The sequence below is a fragment of the Chiloscyllium plagiosum genome, chromosome 10, assembly GCF_004010195.1.
Source record: "Chiloscyllium plagiosum isolate BGI_BamShark_2017 chromosome 10, ASM401019v2, whole genome shotgun sequence".
Taxonomy (NCBI): domain Eukaryota; kingdom Metazoa; phylum Chordata; class Chondrichthyes; order Orectolobiformes; family Hemiscylliidae; genus Chiloscyllium; species Chiloscyllium plagiosum.
The window spans coordinates 44,884,237-44,905,673 of NC_057719.1; the positions used below are offsets into that span (position 1 = coordinate 44,884,237).

At 40.6% G+C, this 21,437-nt stretch overlaps 1 protein-coding gene across 2 annotated transcripts in view; it reads left to right on the forward strand.

Annotated features, from left to right (window-relative positions):
- frmd6 (FERM domain containing 6) overlaps positions 1 to 21,437 on the forward strand; it is a 125,015-nt gene that overhangs the window by 71,187 nt on the left and 32,391 nt on the right. For both annotated transcript variants that reach the window (XM_043697633.1, XM_043697634.1), the window contains exons 4-8: positions 3,542 to 3,621; positions 4,710 to 4,786; positions 7,008 to 7,194; positions 10,507 to 10,662; positions 21,182 to 21,247. In XM_043697633.1, the coding sequence (XP_043553568.1) occupies positions 3,542 to 3,621; positions 4,710 to 4,786; positions 7,008 to 7,194; positions 10,507 to 10,662; positions 21,182 to 21,247 (566 nt within the window). The remainder of the gene's footprint in view (positions 1 to 3,541; positions 3,622 to 4,709; positions 4,787 to 7,007; positions 7,195 to 10,506; positions 10,663 to 21,181; positions 21,248 to 21,437) is intronic.

A 21,437-nucleotide genomic window follows, 5' to 3' on the forward strand; every position in this document is an offset into this window, starting at 1 on the left:
CTGAAATATGTGCTTTCTCTTTCAATATGATACTATTTTTAACTTACTTAATTAGACACAAATGGAGCACACTTCTGTTCAGGACTTTCTTTCTCACTTGAAAGTATCTTTTGTTTAGCATTTTGAAATATCATCTTAAATGTCAGTCACTGCAGTTCCACTGATTTATCACTTAACCTAATTTGCCAGTTTACTTTAGCAATAAAATTTCCTTTATTTAAATTTTTATTATAAGGTCTTAGATTCTTCTTTTCTCAAACTGAATGTGAAATTTGATCTTACTATGATCACCCAACGCTTTCCTCATAGCTTTCCCACAAACTCCCATTATTTCACCTAACCCTACTGCATGTTTACTGCCAGGGGACATTTAAACTACTCACACAAGTGACTTCTTGACTTTACTTTACCCAAACTGATTCTATATCTTGATAATCAGAACCATGATATAAAATCATAGGACTGTATAGCAGGGAAACAGACCCTTTGGCCCAACTTGTCTGTGCCAACCAGGTATCCTAAATTAATTTAGTCCAATTTGCCACCATTTGGCTCATATCCCTGTAAACCCTTGCTATTCCTGTACCCATGCAGTTGTTATATTTAAACCAGCCTCAACCAATTTCTCTGACAGTTCATTCCATACACACACCACCCTCTGTGTGAAAAAGTTGCCCCTTAAGTCCCTTTTTAAATCTTTCCCCTCTCACCTTAAACCTATGTCATCTAGTTTTGGACCCCCTACCCTTCCCGATGAAGGGCTTTTGCCCGAAATGTCGATTTCACTGCTTCTTGGATGCTGCCTGAACTGCTGTGCTCTTCCAGCACCACTAATCCAGATCTTTTTATCACCAAGAGAAAGTGGCTATTCACCTTATTCATGTCCCTCATGATTTTATAAACCTCAATAAGGTTACCCCTGAGCCTCCGATGCTCCCGGGAAAATAGCCCCAAGCTTGGAAATCTTTTCTGAACCTTTTCAAGTTTCACAATCCCTTCTTTTTGAGAGACCAGAACTGCACACGTTTTCCTAACTAACAGCCTTGTCACAAATGTCATGAATCCTTGGATATTCAAGCCCCAGCTTATGTTATCTTGTAGCCATGTCTCTGTAATTCCTGTCAGATCAGATTATTTACTTGTAATGTCAATTTGCATGTTTTATGAATGTTATGTGCACTCAGATTCACAGCCTCAGTTATGTATTTTTACTAATTTTGTAACCAGTAGACTTGCCCTTTTGGTGTTCTCTTAGATTTTTACACTGTATTTTTTTCCTGCCACACTGTGATTATCTTTTCCTGTATTGCTACCTTACTCTGTTGTATTTTGTTGCTACATGACATTTTAATAGGCATCTGTTGAGGACACCTAAAAAAAAAACTGGCCCACATAAATTTCATGGGACCAAAGTAAAAATATGTGTAAGTGTAGTATTCTCAATCTGACCCATGATGGTGGGAAGACAGTGGGCATTCCACCCTCTGCCTTCCCTCATCATCTTATGCGGTTCTCTGCAACCCATCTGAGACAGTCAATGAAATCTGTTGGTCTGGTTGCTGTGATCTTCTGCAGTACATCACTGGTAATAATTCAAAGTTAAGCATTTAACTCTTTCGGAAGTTGTCTACTCTTTACCATTTCAAGACTGAAAATTAAGTGGCGAGTTTTTGAAAAGCTTTGGGTGAGCATTTAGGGTTCTTCTGGATCTTAGAACACTTTCTTGTGAAATAATTTATTTGCAGCTGTTGTGGGTGGGAGTACATCAATGAATTCTTTGTTGTGTTCAAAATTATAGTTAGCTGACTTTTAATTTATGAGAAGATATTTCTTACGATTGAAGTGTTGAATATTTTTCGAAAGAAGCCACGTTTTACTCAGACTGATGAGAATTATTCTTTATTTTGTGGCCAAATACTGCCTACTCCAAAGGATTGAGCTCCAGTGGTGAGCTGAGGGCATTAAACATATGCAGAGCTCCTTTGGAAAGCACAGATGTGAGACTGCTTATTGCTCTGGAATTTTTCTTAAAGACCACCTGTTTAAAGTTTCCATCCAGTGACATGTGAAACCATTTAGATTGAAGCAAGACCAACTGAACTTCATGCTTAAATTAATTGGCTGACAAGTCTTGCTGTGTAACAAGGGATATTTTAGGCCATTACCAGATCAGTGTGCCAGATTATTATGAATACATTTTGGAATCTTTTGCATTTCTGAAAATAATACTTGTTTAGTTTTAAGATAGCACAATGATAAAATTTTGTGTTCAATGTCTTTAAAAAGAATGCAGTTTGCAATCTATACATGACAGTATCACCACGCTTGCACAAAGAAGATGACAATTATATGTGCTGTAGGAGAAAATGATTCAGCAATAACTTGTGTATTAAAGTGTCATAATGTAACTGTGTGCTATGATTGATATGATGAATAGTATCTGAATATCTCAATTGTATTCTGCACAAAATTATTTATTTTGTCAACATCATAAATTGTGACAATTATGAATCCAAGAAAGATCAAAATGTGGTGAGAAAAACTGCCAGTAAACATAAAGGATTCAGGGTTGACACAGCCTTTGAGAGCATTCATAGGGTAGTGCTGTTCTCTTAAAATTACAAACAAAAAATTGTAATACATCCATGATAACTCTGAAAGTTTTATTTATTGTTGTGATGCCTATAGAGATCAACAAACTGAGAGGCAAATTTGCAAAACAAATCCTAAAAAAAATGACAAGTTATTGCATTTTCTATTACTTTAACGATCAAATGAAAACCAATATAAATTAGCTGGCAAACCAGTGTATATGTAATATATGGATTACCATTAAATGAAAGATACAACAGAAATAAATCTTCCCCTTATCAGGCAGCCCTCACTGTAGATATGGCACTGATTTCAACTGCATACTCCTAATCATCTTCAGAATTCCAGTTCATTTTTCTTCAATGATTTAGCCATTTCAGGGTCTCCTGATATCTAGCCCTTGAATCGAGCATGCAGGCCATGCTTAGTGCCTAGATCCGTACCAGATGCATGCTTGAGTGATGATAAACAGTAAGCAATATGAATATTACATGTGCCAAGATATTACAAATGGGTGAAGGTGTTCTAATTCAGTGTCTTTATACAATGAGGTAACTGATGCTGATCTTTTTACTGTTGAATTCTTTTCCTGGTACAGATTGGATAAGTTTCATTTTTTCCAAGCCACATTGGATGATAACCTGAATTTTGGTAAAATCATTAAGATCTGATTATTACATCTCTCCTTGGAATTGAGGCTGAATAGAGGCAACTGGACTATACAGCTTTGATGTGTTGATCTTTGCTTGTGTATGTCATTTAATAAATGGAGGAAAATGCCATCCGTGGGGTTTCTGAATTGGAACTAAAATTGAAAGAAACATTAATCACAGGTTATCTGAAAACAAATGTTAAAATTGACATTACTGATAGTGGTTTTTATTAATTGGCAACTGCCATGTAACCTGCTCTTTATGTAATATTTCTTTATTTTCCTTTTCCAATGCAGACAATGAACATGTTTATATGGAACAGATGCAGAAGCTCTGCAAGTATTGTCCAAAGGAATGGAAGAAGGAAGTAAGCAAAGTAAGTTGCCCAGCAGCAAAATTTAATACCTGCTGTTTCACTACAAAGACCCACTTTTGACCCAGCACTTTTCTATTTTTATAATTACACCCCAATCAAGAGTAACTTTGATAAATCGATAACAACTTCTTACTCTGGAATAATAGCTGGGTTAGCTAGCACTACAGGGGCAACAGTTAAAGGTTGTTTAAACATGAAAGGGAAGTTTGAATGGTGTGTGATTGCCATCTGACATCTGAGTTCTCACAGCTATCTCACTTGTATCAGGGTAGCTATTTCTACAGGTGATAGAGTTGCATTCTTTTTACGCTCACAAGCAGTAAGAAGGCAGTGAAGTTAATTATATTGGAGAACGCCTCCCCCCTCCATTGTGACATATTAATGTGCATACTGGGTCAAGGGTATAGAGACCACAAAAGGACAAACAATACTAAGCCACAATGATGAGGTGTAATGTGGTTGGAAAGGACAAAATTGATGCAAAATACATTACTTTCCACTATATGAAATCGTGTCAATTGCACACAATCCATGTCACTATTTGAGTGAATGTTACTAGCATTTAAAAAAACTTTTGTGTTTTTCCTATACACTCATCAGCATAATATTTCATAAAATCACTGAAAATGGCTGCACTGTCCATGACTATACCCTTGACATCAGCTTGGCTGTCAAATTCAGTTTTTAAATTATATCATCTCAGTAAATAAAACATTTATTTTTAGTGGCATCCAGTATTAAAGTTTTGGTGAAGGGTATTCTGGATTTTCTAACATTTATGGAGCTGAAGTAAGCCATTAACAGTAATGCAAAATGGGCTGAGAATTGATTGACCATTGGTTTACAGCGTGTGCAGTTTTTCTTTTGCAGCATCTTCATTGACCAATTGGATCCCTCTATCTGTTGATGTGAAGTGTTGCTTCGTTGATACTTATTTGTATTCTGTTTTGTAACTGACCCAAAGAATTCTTTGTTTCTTTGTGGGTTTTATTTATAAGAATATGAATGGGCATGCAATTGAAAAATGTTGAAGCTCCTTGATGATCGCCTATAATGGAGTATTATTTATTTTTCTGTTATTTCTGCAGGGCATTGACCAGTTTGGTCCACCTATGATTATTCATTTCAGGGTACAGTACTACGTGGAGAATGGGCGATTAATTGGGTAAGATTAATCACCTTTTCAACAATGGGAAATGTAGGGACACAAAATCCATCCAATGACCTAACCACCCAACCTGATCTCTCTGCCATTTTACAGAGGACACAAGACGTGATTGGTAGCTTGCCCACCTTTGGGCCTATTGAAGCCCATAAATGACCAATTAAGGGTCTCAATCCTCCATTAATGGCATTTAACCAGTGGTGGGAGAGCCCTGCACAATGTGAGAGCCTGGCAGCTTTCGTTGCTTGGATGGTATGAAGTAAATTGGCAGGGGGTGTCTCACTCACATGCCCCCACACCCTTTGCTGAGCCTTTAGATTGTGAACTTAACCATGCGGATGGGCACAGGTTGGGGCTGTCTGGAATCCAAGCAGTAGCCACTCCACTGTCAGTTTGTTTTACTGAACCAACAGAGCAGTTGGCCATCCGGATGGCCTGCACCTCTCTAAGGATTCAGGAACCATACTTCTTTGTAAATCCCAGCACATGGACATGTTGGGAGGCAATCCAAGTCCGTAAGGGAAATGTGAGGAATGTGCGGTATAGGCAGCAGACTTTTATATGAGCTGATAGTTGTGGAAAGTGGAGGATTGAATCCTTACTATTAGAGTAATCAAATTTGAAGGTGTCAAAGACATGATTGAGCCTTTCTGTAAAAGCTGGACTGTGGAAGGGGTGGGGGGGGGGGGAGAGAGAGGGGGGGGGGACGGGTGATGCATCAGGCTTAATGGTAAAGATGGAAAAAGGCAGCTACTGTAATAGGTCAGCAATTCAGCCCAGGGTTGTACTCCAGCACACAGTTTGGTTAAGCTGAAAGTCTGGCCAGGCTTGGGGATGGGGTAAGAGGCAATGACGCGAAGATGTTAACTTCAGGCTTCCTACTGTTTGACTGGAGGAGTTTGCAGAAGATCGAATATTTGGGGCTATGATATCATGCTGTAGTCTTCAGGAAGACATTAATGGACTGCTCAGTTAGTTAAAATGTAATGGGATTGGAAGCAAATAGAATTCAATGCAATGAAGTATGACATTATGTATTTAGGGAGGACAAGTAAATAAACAATTAATGGTAGGATTTTGAGACATATAGGGGAATAGACAGATCTTTCAGTGTATGACTACCGATCCCTGTTCCTAGCTGGACAGCTAACTATGCTGGCCAAGAAGGCACCCAGGGTCTACCGTTTTTTTAAAGCAGTGGTATGGAATGTATGAGCAGGGAGATTATGTTAAAGTGTTTGTTATGTCATAGCTAGAGTGCTAAATGTGCTTATTTATAGAAAGGGATGATCCCACTCTAGAAGTTAGAGGACATTTTGCAAGCATGTTGCCAGGAATGGAGAATTTTATCTGAAGTGGAAAGATAGAGTAGTTGAATTATAAAACTGAAGACTCTACATAGACCCTTTCTATATATTCAAATTCCTTTAGCAGAAAGATCTGTGAGCAGATGCATAGATTTAAAATATTTGCCAGAAGATTAAAGGGAAGTTGAGAATAGTTTATTTTCATCAGAAGATGGTGGGACTTGGGACTGTTAACCTGAAAAAGTGACAAGACAGAAAGCCTTACCAAATTTCATAAAATGTTTGGAGATGCACTTGAAGTGCCATATTCTTGAGGGGTGGAAAATGGGATTAGGCTGGGTTTCTGAGTTTCTGGGTTTCTGGCTAGAACAGACATGATGAGCCAGATAGCCTCCTTTGACCTCATATATTTTAAATGTTTCTTGACACTACAGACCCAATTTTTGTCAGGCTGTGAAATGGCTGACACAAAACTTTTTTCCGAGGCAATTTGATCATCTTCCTCATTCGTCGTCTTGCCCCATTTTCCACTAGCCATTTTTCAGGTTGGGAATTTGCTTAATGTGCATTTTGCAGATCCATCCCCCACTGAGGCCACAATTTCCCATTTCATTGGAGGATGAAAATGAGATTTCATTCTTTGCACCATTTTCATCCTATGCTGCCATCCTATGTTGTGAAAGCCGATTAGGTTATCAGGTTGGAGAGTTTGTGAAGAAAATGATAAACCTGCTGAGGAACATTCCGAAAGATGAGAGCAAAGCGTTTTCATATCTTTGTGTATAACTGTGAGGTGCTTTATTGTAATATAGTTCAGTTTCTAATGCAGTGATTCCAATGCTGCTTATCTACAAGCATGTAACTTTACTTCAGTGTGTTTGTCAGAGATTCTAATGTAACGTTTTTCTTTGCAGTGATAGAGCAGCTAGATACTATTACTACTGGCACTTGCGGAAACAGGTTCTCCAGTCCCAGTGCATGCTACATGAGGAAGCCTATTTTCTACTTGCTGCCTATGCTTTACAAGCAGACCTTGGCAACTACAAAAGGCACAAGCACTATGGGAAATACTTTGAGCCAGAAGCCTACTTTCCTCCTTGGGTATGACCTTTGCAAATCTTTAATCTTTTTAAAATCTTTATATAGATACAGAAATAAAAGAGGCAAAACTCAGTTTGTTAAGCTCCAAACACGGAAGATCTAACTGAGCTTGGAGTCTGGGATTTGTGACTCAGTGACTGTATGCATCACCTTTAAATTCCAACTTAATTTAAAACAAATTCATTGTAACCAAGTGCAACCATGCGCATGATGGAATTGGCACAGGATGATGCATCAATCCTGAGCTCCAACGTTTATCTCTTGGAGGAAGTGCCCACAAACAAGGCTGAGAATTTTTATAGCATTCTACTGAGATTGCAACCTGAAAATAACTTCACTGTCTGTTGAGAGGGTGAGATTTTCTCCTTTCGTCCAATGTCTTAAACCATTGTTTACTTATGTCCTTCAGCCAGCACAATGGAGATCGACATAGTAAACAAATGAAGAGGCAGATTGCTAGGCTCTGAACTCTACCCATCAACTACATCAGGTTAATGGCAGTTCATTATGGTGGGAATGGGAAGACAGAACTAAAGTAGTATGGGAGTAAAGCAGCACACTGCTCTACTCAATTCTGTCTCTCGTTTTCCATTGCTGTCTTCTCTGATTTCAGCAAGAATGATACTGAGTAATCCAGTCTGATTTCCACCCAACATCCTTTTGCAGTTGTTTGAATTTTACATTCATGAATGCAGAATTTATAATAAACCAAATGATCAGGATCACCTTGTAAATGTTATTTCTCATTGCCACCTCCTGGTTGGAGTTAAAGTAAAAGTTTGGAATAGGAGTGTATAAGTTCTTTCAACAAGAATGCAACTTTTAGTCACTGGATTTGTAAGCGTAGTGAGATGAATCTTATCAGGCTAAAGCTTTTTCATTAGCATGCAGCTCTCAATTTATGCAAAACTTTCCCTTCTGTCTCCACCTGTACAAATTTGCATGTTTTTGAATGCATGAATGTCAAGCAGCAATGTAGAATCTAAACCCCTATTACCTTTGCTGAAAATCCTACCATCAATATCCTGAGGATTACCATTGACCAGAAACTTAACTGGTTTGGCCACATCAATGCTGCAATTTCGAGACCAACTCAGAGATTGAACATTCTGCTGTGTGAATCTCCCCTCTTAACTGCCCAAAGTCTGCCCAATATCTCAAAAACACAAGTGGGGAATGTATTAGAATATTTCATTTTCTCAGATGAGTGCAGATCCAACAAACCTGCAGAAGCTTGACTATCTGAGACAGAGTAGCCCACTTGATCAGCACTATAACGTTCACACTCTCTACCACTGTGGCAGCAATGTGTATCATCGACAAGGTGCACCACAATGACTCACCAAGCCACATTGACAGCACATTCTAAAATCTGTACATCTACCACCTAGAAGAATGAGGGCAGTGGGTGCATGAAACCGCATCACCTGCAAGTCTAATGCCATCCTAACATGGAATGACATCTTTGCACCTTCACCTTGAACATCCCTCCATTACATCATTGGGTGCAATGACACTACTCAGTAATAGTTTGAGAAGTCCTTTCTCATAACTTTCTCACGCACAATTATAGATGGGCAGTAAATGTTGACTTTCCATATCCCATGAACTAAGTTTTAAAAAAAAATGATCTTTTGGTCATTTTTTTTTCACAGGATTGTAAGATGTCCAGTAGGTGCAGCTCTTTAATCAGCTAAGACAACTTTAAATATTTTTTGCATTAATGCGTATGCTAGTTTTACGCATTTAGTTAATTTTACACATTTAGCTAATTTAGTTGCAACAAGAATACACTGTTAGCAAGGAGAATTTTTATAACAAATTGTTTAGACAGGACAGGGACCTATGAGAATGATATTACGTAATATCCCTTAATGCTGCCTTCTCATAAGTAGCAAATTGCTGACTTAATTATGTGTGTGCTGAATATCCATAATGACCTCAGTGCAGAGACTGAAAACATCATAACACAGAAACCACAAAATAACAGGGGACTTGTGTTACTATATACTTAAGCTAAATCTTAGAGAGTTTAAAGGCAATATTTTGAGTCTGAATACACAATCTCATGAACTTTGAAAGCCTTGAAGAATAAAACTGTGGCTACCTTTGTAAATAAGCTGAGTGCATTTCTCTGTGTATTTGTTTGTTTGTGTGTGTATCTATGTATATTGTTTGTGCATTGTACGATAATGAAATACAGAATTTTAAACTGACCTAAGTACATTTGTCATTTTGAATAGTCATTTCTTTATATTGGCAAATCCTTAAAGTTGATCCAAATGCTAAGCTGGCAACTTTTCATCCAGATTAATTTAATAGTAGGCTACAGCTGTGTGTTCCAAACTGGGAACAACATGAAATAGAAATTAAGGGAGTAAACGTCATCTGTTGTAACATCTGTATATTTCAGGCTCACAGTTACTAACATTATGTTTTGATAGCAGTCCAATAATTATTATTTTGATTTGAATTTCTTATTTTCTGATCCTCTAGTTTCTGTTACAGCAAAGAGATAAATATGAGCAAACTATGACTCCTCCAAGCCTTTGATTTTGGTCCTTCTTGGCAGTACCTTGTGCATATTTATTTGAAGCACAGTTGGTGTTGAGTAGGGAGTCTGATCTGTTTTAGTTTGAGATTAGGTGGGAAGTGATAAAATCCAAGGATGATTAGACATAATATTAGCAACAGATTGCTGTCAAACAGTCACCACTTACCACTCATTTGTCATTTTTAGTGCTGTAATTCAAAATGTACTGAAAAGAAGTAGAGGCAAAAAAAAACAATTAATATATACTGGGAAGAACATCTGAAAACTTCAAAAATATTTTTATAAAAGAACTGAAAATATCACTTTGACACCAAATTTAAGTTGGAGAATACTCTGCCCTTTGGTAATTTAATATTAGGTTTTAATGACTGACTGACACTAATAGCCAAATTGCCTGAAATACTTACTTGCCATAGGGAAATTGAAATATAATCCATATAGAATAGAAAGTGTATTGGTTCAACCCCTGAAAGCAACTGACAGCATTGAACATTTTGCGTGTTCAAAGTCAGGCAATGCTATGCCACCTTCCCAGATCCCTGATCATTGTAGTAGGTCTAATAATATGTTGAAAGGGCTTGTTTGCCTCTATGTAGGATTGGCGACAATGCCATAGACATATATGATACATAAGAATACGTGCAAGTACTGTATTGTTTTGGAGCTGCAGTGATTTTATTCTGTGAAGATTGTATAATTGTCACACAGTATAGCATGGTACAAAAATACTTGATTTAAAAAAAGATTTTTATCTACAGGTGGTTACCAAACGAGGAAAGGAATACATTTTGAAACACATTCCAAATATGCACAAGGACCAGTATGCACTTACAGCCTCAGAAGCACATCTCAAATACATCAAGGAGGCTGTCCAGTTAGATGATGTGGCCGTTCATTATTATAGGCTATATAAGGTAAGGAACAGAATAGATATGTTGTGGCTTCAGTTCAGACAGAGCACTCCGAATGTTTACAGAAAGCACTGACTGAAAGAATTCTCCATTTACTGAGATTTATTTTTATCTGGTTCCTTTCACAACCTGGGAAGGTTACCAGTAATCCGTTTAGTGGAATGGTTGCCTTAAGATGGGGTTTGTCAACCAGAGTTTTAGGAGATCACTATCCAGAACAAAAATTAAGGTAGTGAGTGACATCTTAGAGATGAAAACTACAACAACCCTGCTTAAAAAGTGGTTTTTGACCTTGTAGCAACTGATCACGGTTAGATGGTGCAGTGTAAGTCTGGTATTTCACAGGAGGAAAAGGCTCAGGGAAAGAGCAATATTTGCATCTAGCAATAACAGTTCACCTTTAGCTTTTGTTACCTATTTTTTTGTTTTCTGTCTTTGTGTAAGAACAGTTGAGGCCAAAGGGAAGTAAGAGTTTATTATACCAAGTACCAGTCTGTCCTGATTTAAGTGGAGGGGGGAGTGGCATGGTGATAATATCAGATTGTAATCTAGAACCACAGGCTAATGTCCTGGAGCCAGGGGTTCAAATCCTACAATGGCACATAGTGATAGTTAAATCCAGTAAATATCTAAAAATAAAAGCTAGGCTAATAATGAGCAAGTAGCTCTGGCTGATAATTTTTTGAACAATCAGGTTTACTAATGTCCTTTTGGAATTGAAAACGTTGTCCTTGCCTAATCTAGCATACATGTAACTCCAGGTCGAGAGTGTGGTGTTGGAAAAGCACAGCAGGTCAGGCAGCATCTGAGGAGCAGTAGACCAGGAGATTCTCCTGTCCCTGCCTGACCTGCCATGCTTTTCCAGCACCATACTTTCGACTCTGATCTCCAGCATCTTCAGTCCTCGCTTTCTAGTAATACGTGTAACTCCAGGTCCACAACAACATGTTTGGCTTTTAACTGCCCTCTGAAACGGCTGAACAAACCACTGTTGTATCAAACTGCTACAAAGTCTAAACAAAGAAGTGAACCCAGGCAGACTACCCAACATTGACCTGTACATATGAAGAAATGAGGCAGACAGAGTCCTGTTGACCTTATAAAGTCGTCTGGGGCTTTGTGCCAAAATTCTGAGCTGACCAACAACTCAGTCAAATAACAGCCTGACATAATCATTCCCGTAGGATTATACCTTACAGACAATGTCTCAGGCAGCACTGTCACCATCCCTTGGTATGTTCTGCCCCACAGCTGCTAAGCACAGATACATTTGGCAAGATATTGCCCCAGGACACCTCAATGTTGACTGTGAACCCCAAATGTACTCAGTCTGAAGGATTTCAATTTTCCATAATTAGGAGTGACTCTGTAGTAGTATCACTACTGCCTGAACAGGTCAAGGCTGAAAGGACATAGCTACTGGACTGGGTCTGTGATATGCAGTGAAAGAATCAGCAAGGGGAAAATCTGTTTGACCTCATGCTCAGCAATCTGCCTGGTCACAAATGTCTCTGCCCATGACACTATCCATAACAGTGACCACCATGTAGTCTTTGTGGAGGTGAAGGCCTATCTTCATATTGATGATACCCTCCAACATCTTGTGCAGCATGATCACTGTACTATTCGGACAGACTTAGAATGGATCTCGCAACTCAAGGCTGGGCATCCACGAGGTGCTGGGAGTTGTCATCAGCAGTGGGCTTGTAGTCAATCACAGTATCAGGACATGCCCTCATGGCCTGACATAATGGCATTCTACCATTACCATCAGCTTAGGAGATGAATCCTGGTTTAATGAAGAGAGCAGGCGGGCACAACAGGAGCAGTGTCAAGCAAAGCTTAACCTAGTGAAACTATAATAGGACAACTTGTGTGCCAAACAGCAGAAGCAGCTGCAAAAGAAGGAATAAGGGATCCCACAGCAAATGGGTCAGAGTTAAGCTCTGCAATCCTGCCACATCCAGTCATGATTGGCCATGGACAGTTAAACTGCTAACATGAGTTGGACACTCCATGATATCCCCACCTTCAACAATGGGGGTGCCCAGCATATCAGGGCAAAAGACTAGGCTGAAATATTTGCTTCCAACTTCACCCCGAAATACCAAAACAACAATTCATTATAGCCTTCTGCTGACATCCCCAGCATCATATATGCCGGTCTTCAACTTGATTCAGCTTCTTGTGATATGAAGAAATGGCTGAAGACCTTGGATGCTACAGAGGCTATGGCCTGTGAAATGATTTTGATGACAGTGCTGAAGACCTGTCCTTTAGGAACCAGCCGCACCCCTAGGGTAAGGTGTTTCAGTACAGCTGCAACAGTGGTATCTACCCAACAACATGTTAAATTGCCAGGTATGTCCTGTAAACAACAAATCTCACCTGGCAAATTTCCACCCCTGCAGACTACTTCTGATTATTAGCAGTGTGATAGAAGAGGTTGTCAACAGTCTTATCAAGTGATGCATGTGAAGGAGTGATCTCCCTACACTGAGTTTGGGTACCACAAGGGCCACTCAACTCCTGACCTCCTTCGAGCCTTGGTCCAAACATGGACAAAAGAGCTGAACTTCAGTGTGAAGTGGGAGTGATTGTCCTTGACAAAAAGGCAACATCCAACTGAGTATCAAATCAAGGCTCCCAGTAAAATAACTCCACAAAGGCCGGTATCCCGTTTCCATGTCACCGTTTTATTTACACGTGCATGGTAAATGACACTGATCAAACTGAGCTGGCTCCTAGAGTAAGCAGAACCCCTGAGACTCCTGTTTATTTCTGTCAGCAATAGCTCCCTGATTGGGCCAGGTTAACAGCCCCAATCAGGGAACTCATATTGTATGATACCTACCTGGCTAACCTCTTTCTAATCACTACAACAATCAAGACTCAAGTTGAGGGGAATTGGCGGAGTAAATGCTCTGCTGGTTAGAGTCATGTTGAGCATTAAGGAAGATGATTGTGTTTGTTGGAGGTCAGTTATCTCAGCTCCAGGACATCTCTGCAGGAGTGCCTCAGGGTACAGTCCTTAATACAGCCATCTTCAGTTGCTTCATCAATGATCTTCCTTCTATCACAAGGGTAGACATGGTTCACTGATGATTGCCCTGATGATTCAGGACCATTTGCAACTTCTCAGAAACTGAAGCAACCCAAGCCCATATGCTTAAAGAGCTGGGAAATGTTCAGTCTTGGGCTGATGAGTGGCAAATAGCATTCAGCCATATATACTGTGGATACAAGAGTGTGTGAGGGGCTAGGAATTCTGTAATAAGATGTTTGTCCACCATCTACAAGGTGAAAATCAGGAGCATGATGGAGTATTCTCTATTTGCAAGTAAGAATTTAAGCTCAATATTATTCAGGACCAAGAAATCTGCTTGACTGGCATCCTGTCCACCACTTACAACGTTCATTCCCTTCATTCCCAATATACAGTAGCAGCAATGTCTACCATGTACAACATGCAGTGCAGCAACTCACCAAAGCTCCTTTGACAACGTGGTCCAAACCCTGTGATCTCTAGCACCTAGAAGACAAGAGCAGCAGGTGCAGGGGACCTTCTGCAAGATCCCTTCCAAGTCACATACTGTCCTTGGAACTACACTGCTGTTCCTTCACTGTTACTATGTCAAACTCCTGGAACTATCTTCCAAACAATAGTGGGTGTCCCTATACCCCAAGAATTGTAACAGTTCAAGAATGCTGCTTACCAGGACTTTTTCCAAGAACAAAGAAGTGGGTGATAAAACGGATCTAACCAGTGATGCCCAGATTCTATTGAACAAATAATAAAAAACATGTGAAATTCCAGCAGGAATATTGCAAGATGTAAGCATATCTTGAACTTTTCTTTTTGGTTCTCACTATATCATGACAACATACTACACATCCACTATCCTGCTTAACACAAAAGCACATACTTAATCTCAGAAATATTGGCCATTGACTTAGCCATTGTATTTATGCATAAACTCCTACTTTTCTGTACATGTGCATAAAACAATGAACAAACAGCACACTTTCTGTTCAGGCTTGTTCTCTCCATGGACTTAGTGTTTTGCTAGGCAAAATGAACTGCCACAGGTGCCGTTTACCCACTATGTGTTGTGAACCTTTATTTTTGCTTTCATTCTGTTGATATTGGAAGAGGTAGGTGTGTGAGGAGAGCTGCTTTACGCATTATCCTAATAAACAGCAAAGTAATAAGGATATTTGTAATTTAGCACTCATTGAATAAGACAACATTGCATCACAGGAGTATATGTGACCACTATATGTGATTGTAATCCTGCCAGATAGAAATTATATTGTAAACAGGAAAGATCAGGCCAACTGTATTTGCTGTTGATGTATAGCCAACACCAAAATTAGAAATTATGTAATATAACTAAATTTGAGATATTCACTAAATAATAATCATTATTCAGTATCTGCCAAATGTTCTGCGTTATTATTTTAACTAACTCTAAGATTTGGATGAAGAGAGTTTTATGTTAATCCTTAATTTTACTACTCTCTAATGACATTGCATGATCTTGTGTTGATTTATTTATATTATTGAATGTTCTTGCATGTTCATCAAGATGTTTCACAAACTTAATGGTACAGCAACCCACTGTTTTACCCAATCGTGGAATCTAGTATTACAAATGCAATCCCATATGGGGGTGTGATTTTAAAGAAATGGCATGTAAAGACTTCCTGGACTGATGGCCAGCTGCTCTATATTATCCTGCACTGTGTTGCGACTTATGTACAAATCAACTTGTGAATGAGTTCAGAACAGAACTCATTTGAACCCGGGGTCTTCCTGTATTCCTCTAAGTATTAGTCTGCAAACTAAAAATGATTTTATAGGTTCTCTGCCCAGTTATTTTGTGGAGATTGGAGATTGGATCAGCTAGATAATCAAGTGCGGGGAGTGAGATATGGGCAGCACAGTGACTCAGTGGTTAGCACTGCTGCCTCATAGCACCAGGGACTCCGGTTTGATTCCAGCCTCAGGCAACTTAGTGCGGAGTTTGTACATTCTTCCCCTGTCTGCATGGGTTTTCTCCAGGTGCTCCGGTTTCCTTCCACAGTCCAAAGATGTACAGCCCAAATTAATTGGCCATGCTAAATTGCCCATAGTATTAGGTGTATTAGTCGGAAGGAAATGGGTCTGGTTGGGTTACACTTCGGAGGGTCGGTGTGGACTTGTTGGGCTGAATGGCATGTTTCCACACTATGGGAATCTAATCTAATGTGAAATTGACCATCATCTATTTGTAGCAATATAGGCCGTATGTGCATTACTGTTGCTAAGAATCCAGCTGGATGGTTGCACATCTCTGTAAGGAAGGTTTGTGTGAGGCTGGTTTCTCTTAAAGCTAGCCTCTGTTACTTGAGGCCAGTCTACTTAAAGGAGAGGAGCATCTTGGCTGCTGGAACTTGTTCAGGAAGTGTTTCTGGTTGCAGTGACACTGTAGGCAAATGTTTTCAAGTTTGTCTGATGCAATGTTGGTGCATCAAGATTGTTTCTTTGACAATAGGGAACCAAAACACTGTCCCTACAGGCTCTGAGAAAGCAATGGGAGCAGACAGCCATTGCTGGCAATGCGATCTGTCTAGCTCTGAGGATTTGGATGCAACGCTGTTTATTGACCCAGTGACCTCTCACAAATGATCAAGGTGCACATGCATACCCTTACAAATGACCCACTGGTCTCACACAATGCTTTACTCACATTTCTGTCGAAGGTCCAAACCAAGCCTGACTCATGTCCAACATTCAGAGCCTTATTTTGTGCTTAGCACTGCTATGAGTCTGGCACTCAACTCAGATTTCTCAACTTGCACGCAATGCCAGCTATTCACCCAAACACACTGCAGTACATGCTTTGGACAGTGTTATATGTTCATGCACCATGGCAGGTTTGGGGACTGGGAGGTTGGTTATTTGGATGAGATGGTGGTTGATGGGATCTTGCTGCCTTCCCGCCTCATCTCCTGTTGGCTGAGTTGGAAGGGGCCCATAGATGGTCTTCCTGGTCCATCCCCAAATGCAGACTTCAAAGTAAGGGTTTTCCATTGCCTCCACTAATGTTAACTCAGCAATGCACAGTCTCCATTGATAGGGAGAGGTGGAGCACAAAATACAAACTGGAACCGGTTGCTTGTGGTCTCCTGTTAGTGTCCCTCCTTCAGAAGTACTCACAATCTGATCATGGGACCCAAGATCAGGAAGGAGAGGTGACAGAGAACTAAACCCTGCCTTTGCTGCTGTTCCCCCCAATATCTCCCTCCACTGCAACCTCATGCAACCCCTCCTGCCACCACTTATCTCTAGGTCACTCCATGATCCTGGGGCCCCCATGAGTGTATTTTCTACAGCACCACTGCCTCCTGTTGGGCTACTGAGCAAAAGAACTGCTGGCCTGTCAGTTGATGGGACTTGCTGCTAGCTGGTTCCTGATCCAGTGAAAGGAATACTGGTGACCTGCCAACTGCCCGATTGGCTTGTAACATGGTGGGTATTTTCAAAGGGGGCTGTGTGACTCTCTTGCTAGCTCTCCGAGGCCCATAACAGGACATAGAACAGTACAGCACAGAATAGGCCCTTCAGCCCACGATGTTGTGCCGACCATTGATCCTCATGTAAGGTAAACCTAATGTACGAACCCTCACATTTCTGTGACCATATGCATGTCCAGCAGTCTCTTAAATATTCCCAATGACCTCGCTTCCACAACTGCTACTGGCAACGCATTCCATGCTCTCTCAACTCTCTGCGTAAAGAACCCGCCTCTGACATCCCCCTCTATACTTTCTGCCAAACAGCTTAAAACTATGACCCTTCGCGTTAACAATTTCTGCCCTGGGAAAAAGTTTCTGGCTATCAACTCTATCATTGCCTCTCATTATCTTATACACCTCAATAAGGTCCCTTCTCTTCCTTCTTTTTTCCAATGAAAAGAGTCCGAGCTCAGTCAACCGCTCTTCATAAGATAAGCCCTCTATTCCAGGCAGCATCCTGGTAAACCTCCTCTGAACCCTCTCCAAAGCATCCTCATCTTTCCTATAATAGGGCGACCAGAACTGGACACAGTATTCCAAGTGCAGTCTAACCAAAGTTGTATAGAGCTGCAACAAGATCTCAGCTCTTAAACTCAATCCCCCTGTTAACGAAAGCCAAAACACCATATGCTTTTTTAACAACCCTGTCCACCTGGATGGCAATTTTAAGGGATCTATGTACATGCACACCAAGATCCCACTGTTCCTCCACTCTGCCAAGAATATGCCCACATAAAAATCCCTGACACACACCTCTCTGTTGTAGGACAAAGCGACCCATAGTTGGAGGAAGTAACACCTAACCTGGGGGCGGGGGCTGGGGTGAGGGACACTATGATCTGACTGCACGGATGAGAACATGCTGGTGATCATTAGAATGGCCAAGGCTAGTAGCAGGGCTGAGACTATAGCCTCTCACTCCACTTCTGTCTCATCTCAGTCTATAGCTTACAAGCTGTAGGATCATGTAAGCATGCACATCCTGTTCCCTGATTGGTAATGTGCAGTAAATAATATTTAAGATGAGAGCTGTTTTTCATTAGACAGCCAAGTGGTCCTTCTCTACCACACATGACCAAACATGCCCTGCAGAGCTCTCCCAGGATAGAGGATAGCATCAGCAAACTTACTAGCTGGATTTTACACCATGTTGACTTGTGGAAGGATTAATCTTACAACAAGACTGATGTCACATGGCATAGATACTAGTGGCTTAAAGGGTCTCCCAGCATCCAGAACTCTGTGCTACACCAGATTATCGGAATGGCGGAGATGTTACCATTGGTGACCTCTATGAAACAGGAGCCTTCAGGATGACAGCAGATTTGTGCTGCCATCACTGCCACTCCAGTTATTGTTGACTATAAGCCAATCAAAAATGTGCCATATGTTCAAAGAGTACAGTCTATAGCATGACCTTTCAAGCTCAGAACTAATTACGGACAATCTTTGACAACCTCCCATAGTAAATGTCAGCAATGTTCCACCAGCCATGCTGAAGTCACTGGAGTAGCATTGTACAGAAGCCCAAGAACCTGGGTGGCACAGTGGCACAGTGGTTAGCACTGCTGCCTCACAGCACCAGGGTCCCAGGTGCGATTCCAGTTTTGGGCAACTGTCTGTGTGGGGTTTGCACATTCTCCCTGTGTCTGCATGGGTTTCCTCTGGGTACTCCAGCTTCCTCCCACAGTCCAAAGATGTGCGGGTCGGGTGAATAGGCCATGCTAAATTGTTCATAGTGTTAGGTGCATTAGTCAGAGGGAAATGGGTCTGGGTGGGTTACTCTTTGGAGGATTGGTATGGACTGGTTGGGCCAAAGGGCCTGTTTCCACACTGTAAGGAATCTAATCTAAAAAACAAAGCCACCTACAGCACAGACACAAGTGGGGTGGTTAAGGGTGACTATTTAATTTTCATATGGAATATTGGATGTTTCATTGGATAAAGTTCATTTGAACTTGTTGATGGTTATGACTTTTACTGTAGCATTGTAACCAGGAGGACACATTAGTTACTCATTGTCGTGTGGAGGCAGTGGTATGATAGAGTTTGGGCTAGTGTTCATGCAAAATAAGGGAGACACAAAGACACTGGAGGAGCACAAGTAGGTCACTTGGCCCATCAACCTCCACTTCCCCAATTATTTAGACCATGGTTGATGTGATAACTCATTTCTTGCCTTTTCCCTATAACTCTTGATTCCCTTAGTGATTAAAAATTTGTCTGTTTCAGCCTTGAATGTAATTAATAACCCAGCCTCAATAGCCCTCTACGGTAAAGAATTCTGGAGATTTACTATCATTTGAGAGAAGAAAGATTCCTCCTCATCTCTGTCTTAAGTGAATGGCCCTTATTCTGAGATTATGTCTTCTAGTCCTAGACTCTCCCCGAAGGAGAAACATTCTCTCCACATCTCCCCTGTCAGGTTCCCTTACAATCTTGTACGTTTAAGTAAGTTCCCTTTTTGTTCTGCTAAACTGTAATGAATCCAGGCTCAGCCTGCTTAACCTCTCCTCATGAAATAATCCCTCCATACCTGGGATCAATCTTGTGAACTTTCTCTGCATTGCCTCTAATGTCAGTATATCTTTCCTTGGATCGGTGAAGCGAAGCTTTTTTTCTGCAACATTTCCGCTATGGTCTGACAAGTGCCTTATATCGCTTTAGCAAAACCTCTCTATTTGTTTGGTCCATTCCCTTTGAAATAAAGACCAAATTTTCATTTGCTTTCCTGATTACCTGCTGAACATGGATCCTAGCTTTTTGTGATTTAGCACCAGGGCCCTCCAATCCATCTATGCTGCAGCTTTCTGCAGTCTTTTCTCATTTAAATAAAGTTCAGCTCCTCTATTCATCTTGCCAAAGTGCATAATCTCACATTTTCCCATATTATATTCCATCTGCCACTTGCTTAACTTCTCTACAGCCATCTGTAAATACTTTGTCATCCTCAAATTTGGTTATAGTACATTCACTTTCCTCATCAAGGTCATTAATATATGTTGGAAATAATTGAGGCCTCAGTACTGATTACTGTGGTACTCCACTAGTTACAAGTTGCCATCCTGAAAGAGTCTCCCTTATCCCAACTTTGTCATCTGTTAGTTTGTGAATCTCCTTTATCTTAAGCAGCCTAATATGGAGTCCTTCGTTCCACCATCCCTCCTTCCATCTCCTTTTTCTTGAGTGATTCACCACACTCCAGTGCAGTGTCCTATATGCAGAAAATACTGCTCCTCTGTACTGGTGAGTTCCTTCAGAATTCTTGGGAGAACAGGACTATTGCTAGTGGTGATGTTGTTCAGTTGAGCTGCATGCCTCTGGCCAACAGCTCTCAGTGGGTGGGACTTCTGTCAAGCCTCATCACAACCTGTCCAGTAAGCCTGAGTGTAACAAGATGCTGTGGATTTTTCTGAAATAAAAGACAACACTGGGCTCTCGCTGGTTTTCCAGCCAGTGGATCAAACCACTCACTGCCTCCACTAATTTACCTATCCCTACCTCACCACCCCGCCATACCCCCCCTCCCCGACCCCCTTTATCTGCTGCTCCCCTACACCCACCCCCATTCCAGAAGAAGGGTTACACCCAAAATGTTGACTTCTCCACCTCCTGATCCTGTCTGGCTTGCTGTGTTCTTCCAGTTTCCTGCTTGTCTACCTTGGATTCCAGCATCTGCAGTTGTTTTGTTGCCACTAATTACTGCACTCTGGCATAAATATCTTTAATTTAGGACTGTTGTGCTTCATTAATGCAGATATCAAAAACTTCTTATTCAGATGTATAAGTAAAAGCCCATAAGTTGATTGTAATTATTTCATGCTGTCAGAAATTACTGCAGACCTGTTACTTTACTGATGCTAGCATATAGCTGAGGAAAACATAGTACAGCCTTTAACTGCTCGGAAAACTCCTCATTTGTTGAATATTATTGATCTCTATCTTTTTTGGTTCCATTTAGGATAAAAGGGAAATTGATGCTTCACTGATGTTGGGCTTGACTCTTCAAGGACTTCAGATATTTCAGGTAAGATAAGAAACTGTTTTGTATAAATTCAGCTCCTGTCCTTTCTCTTGCCTTTCACGGTTGCTAACCTGATTGAGAGCTATCCATCTGGAAAGTTGATTGTGCAAGTGTCAAATCCATTCAGTTTCTTTGAAATTTTGCCACATCGTACATGGCTGAAAATTCAATTCCTTAGCAACAGTCCTTGCCA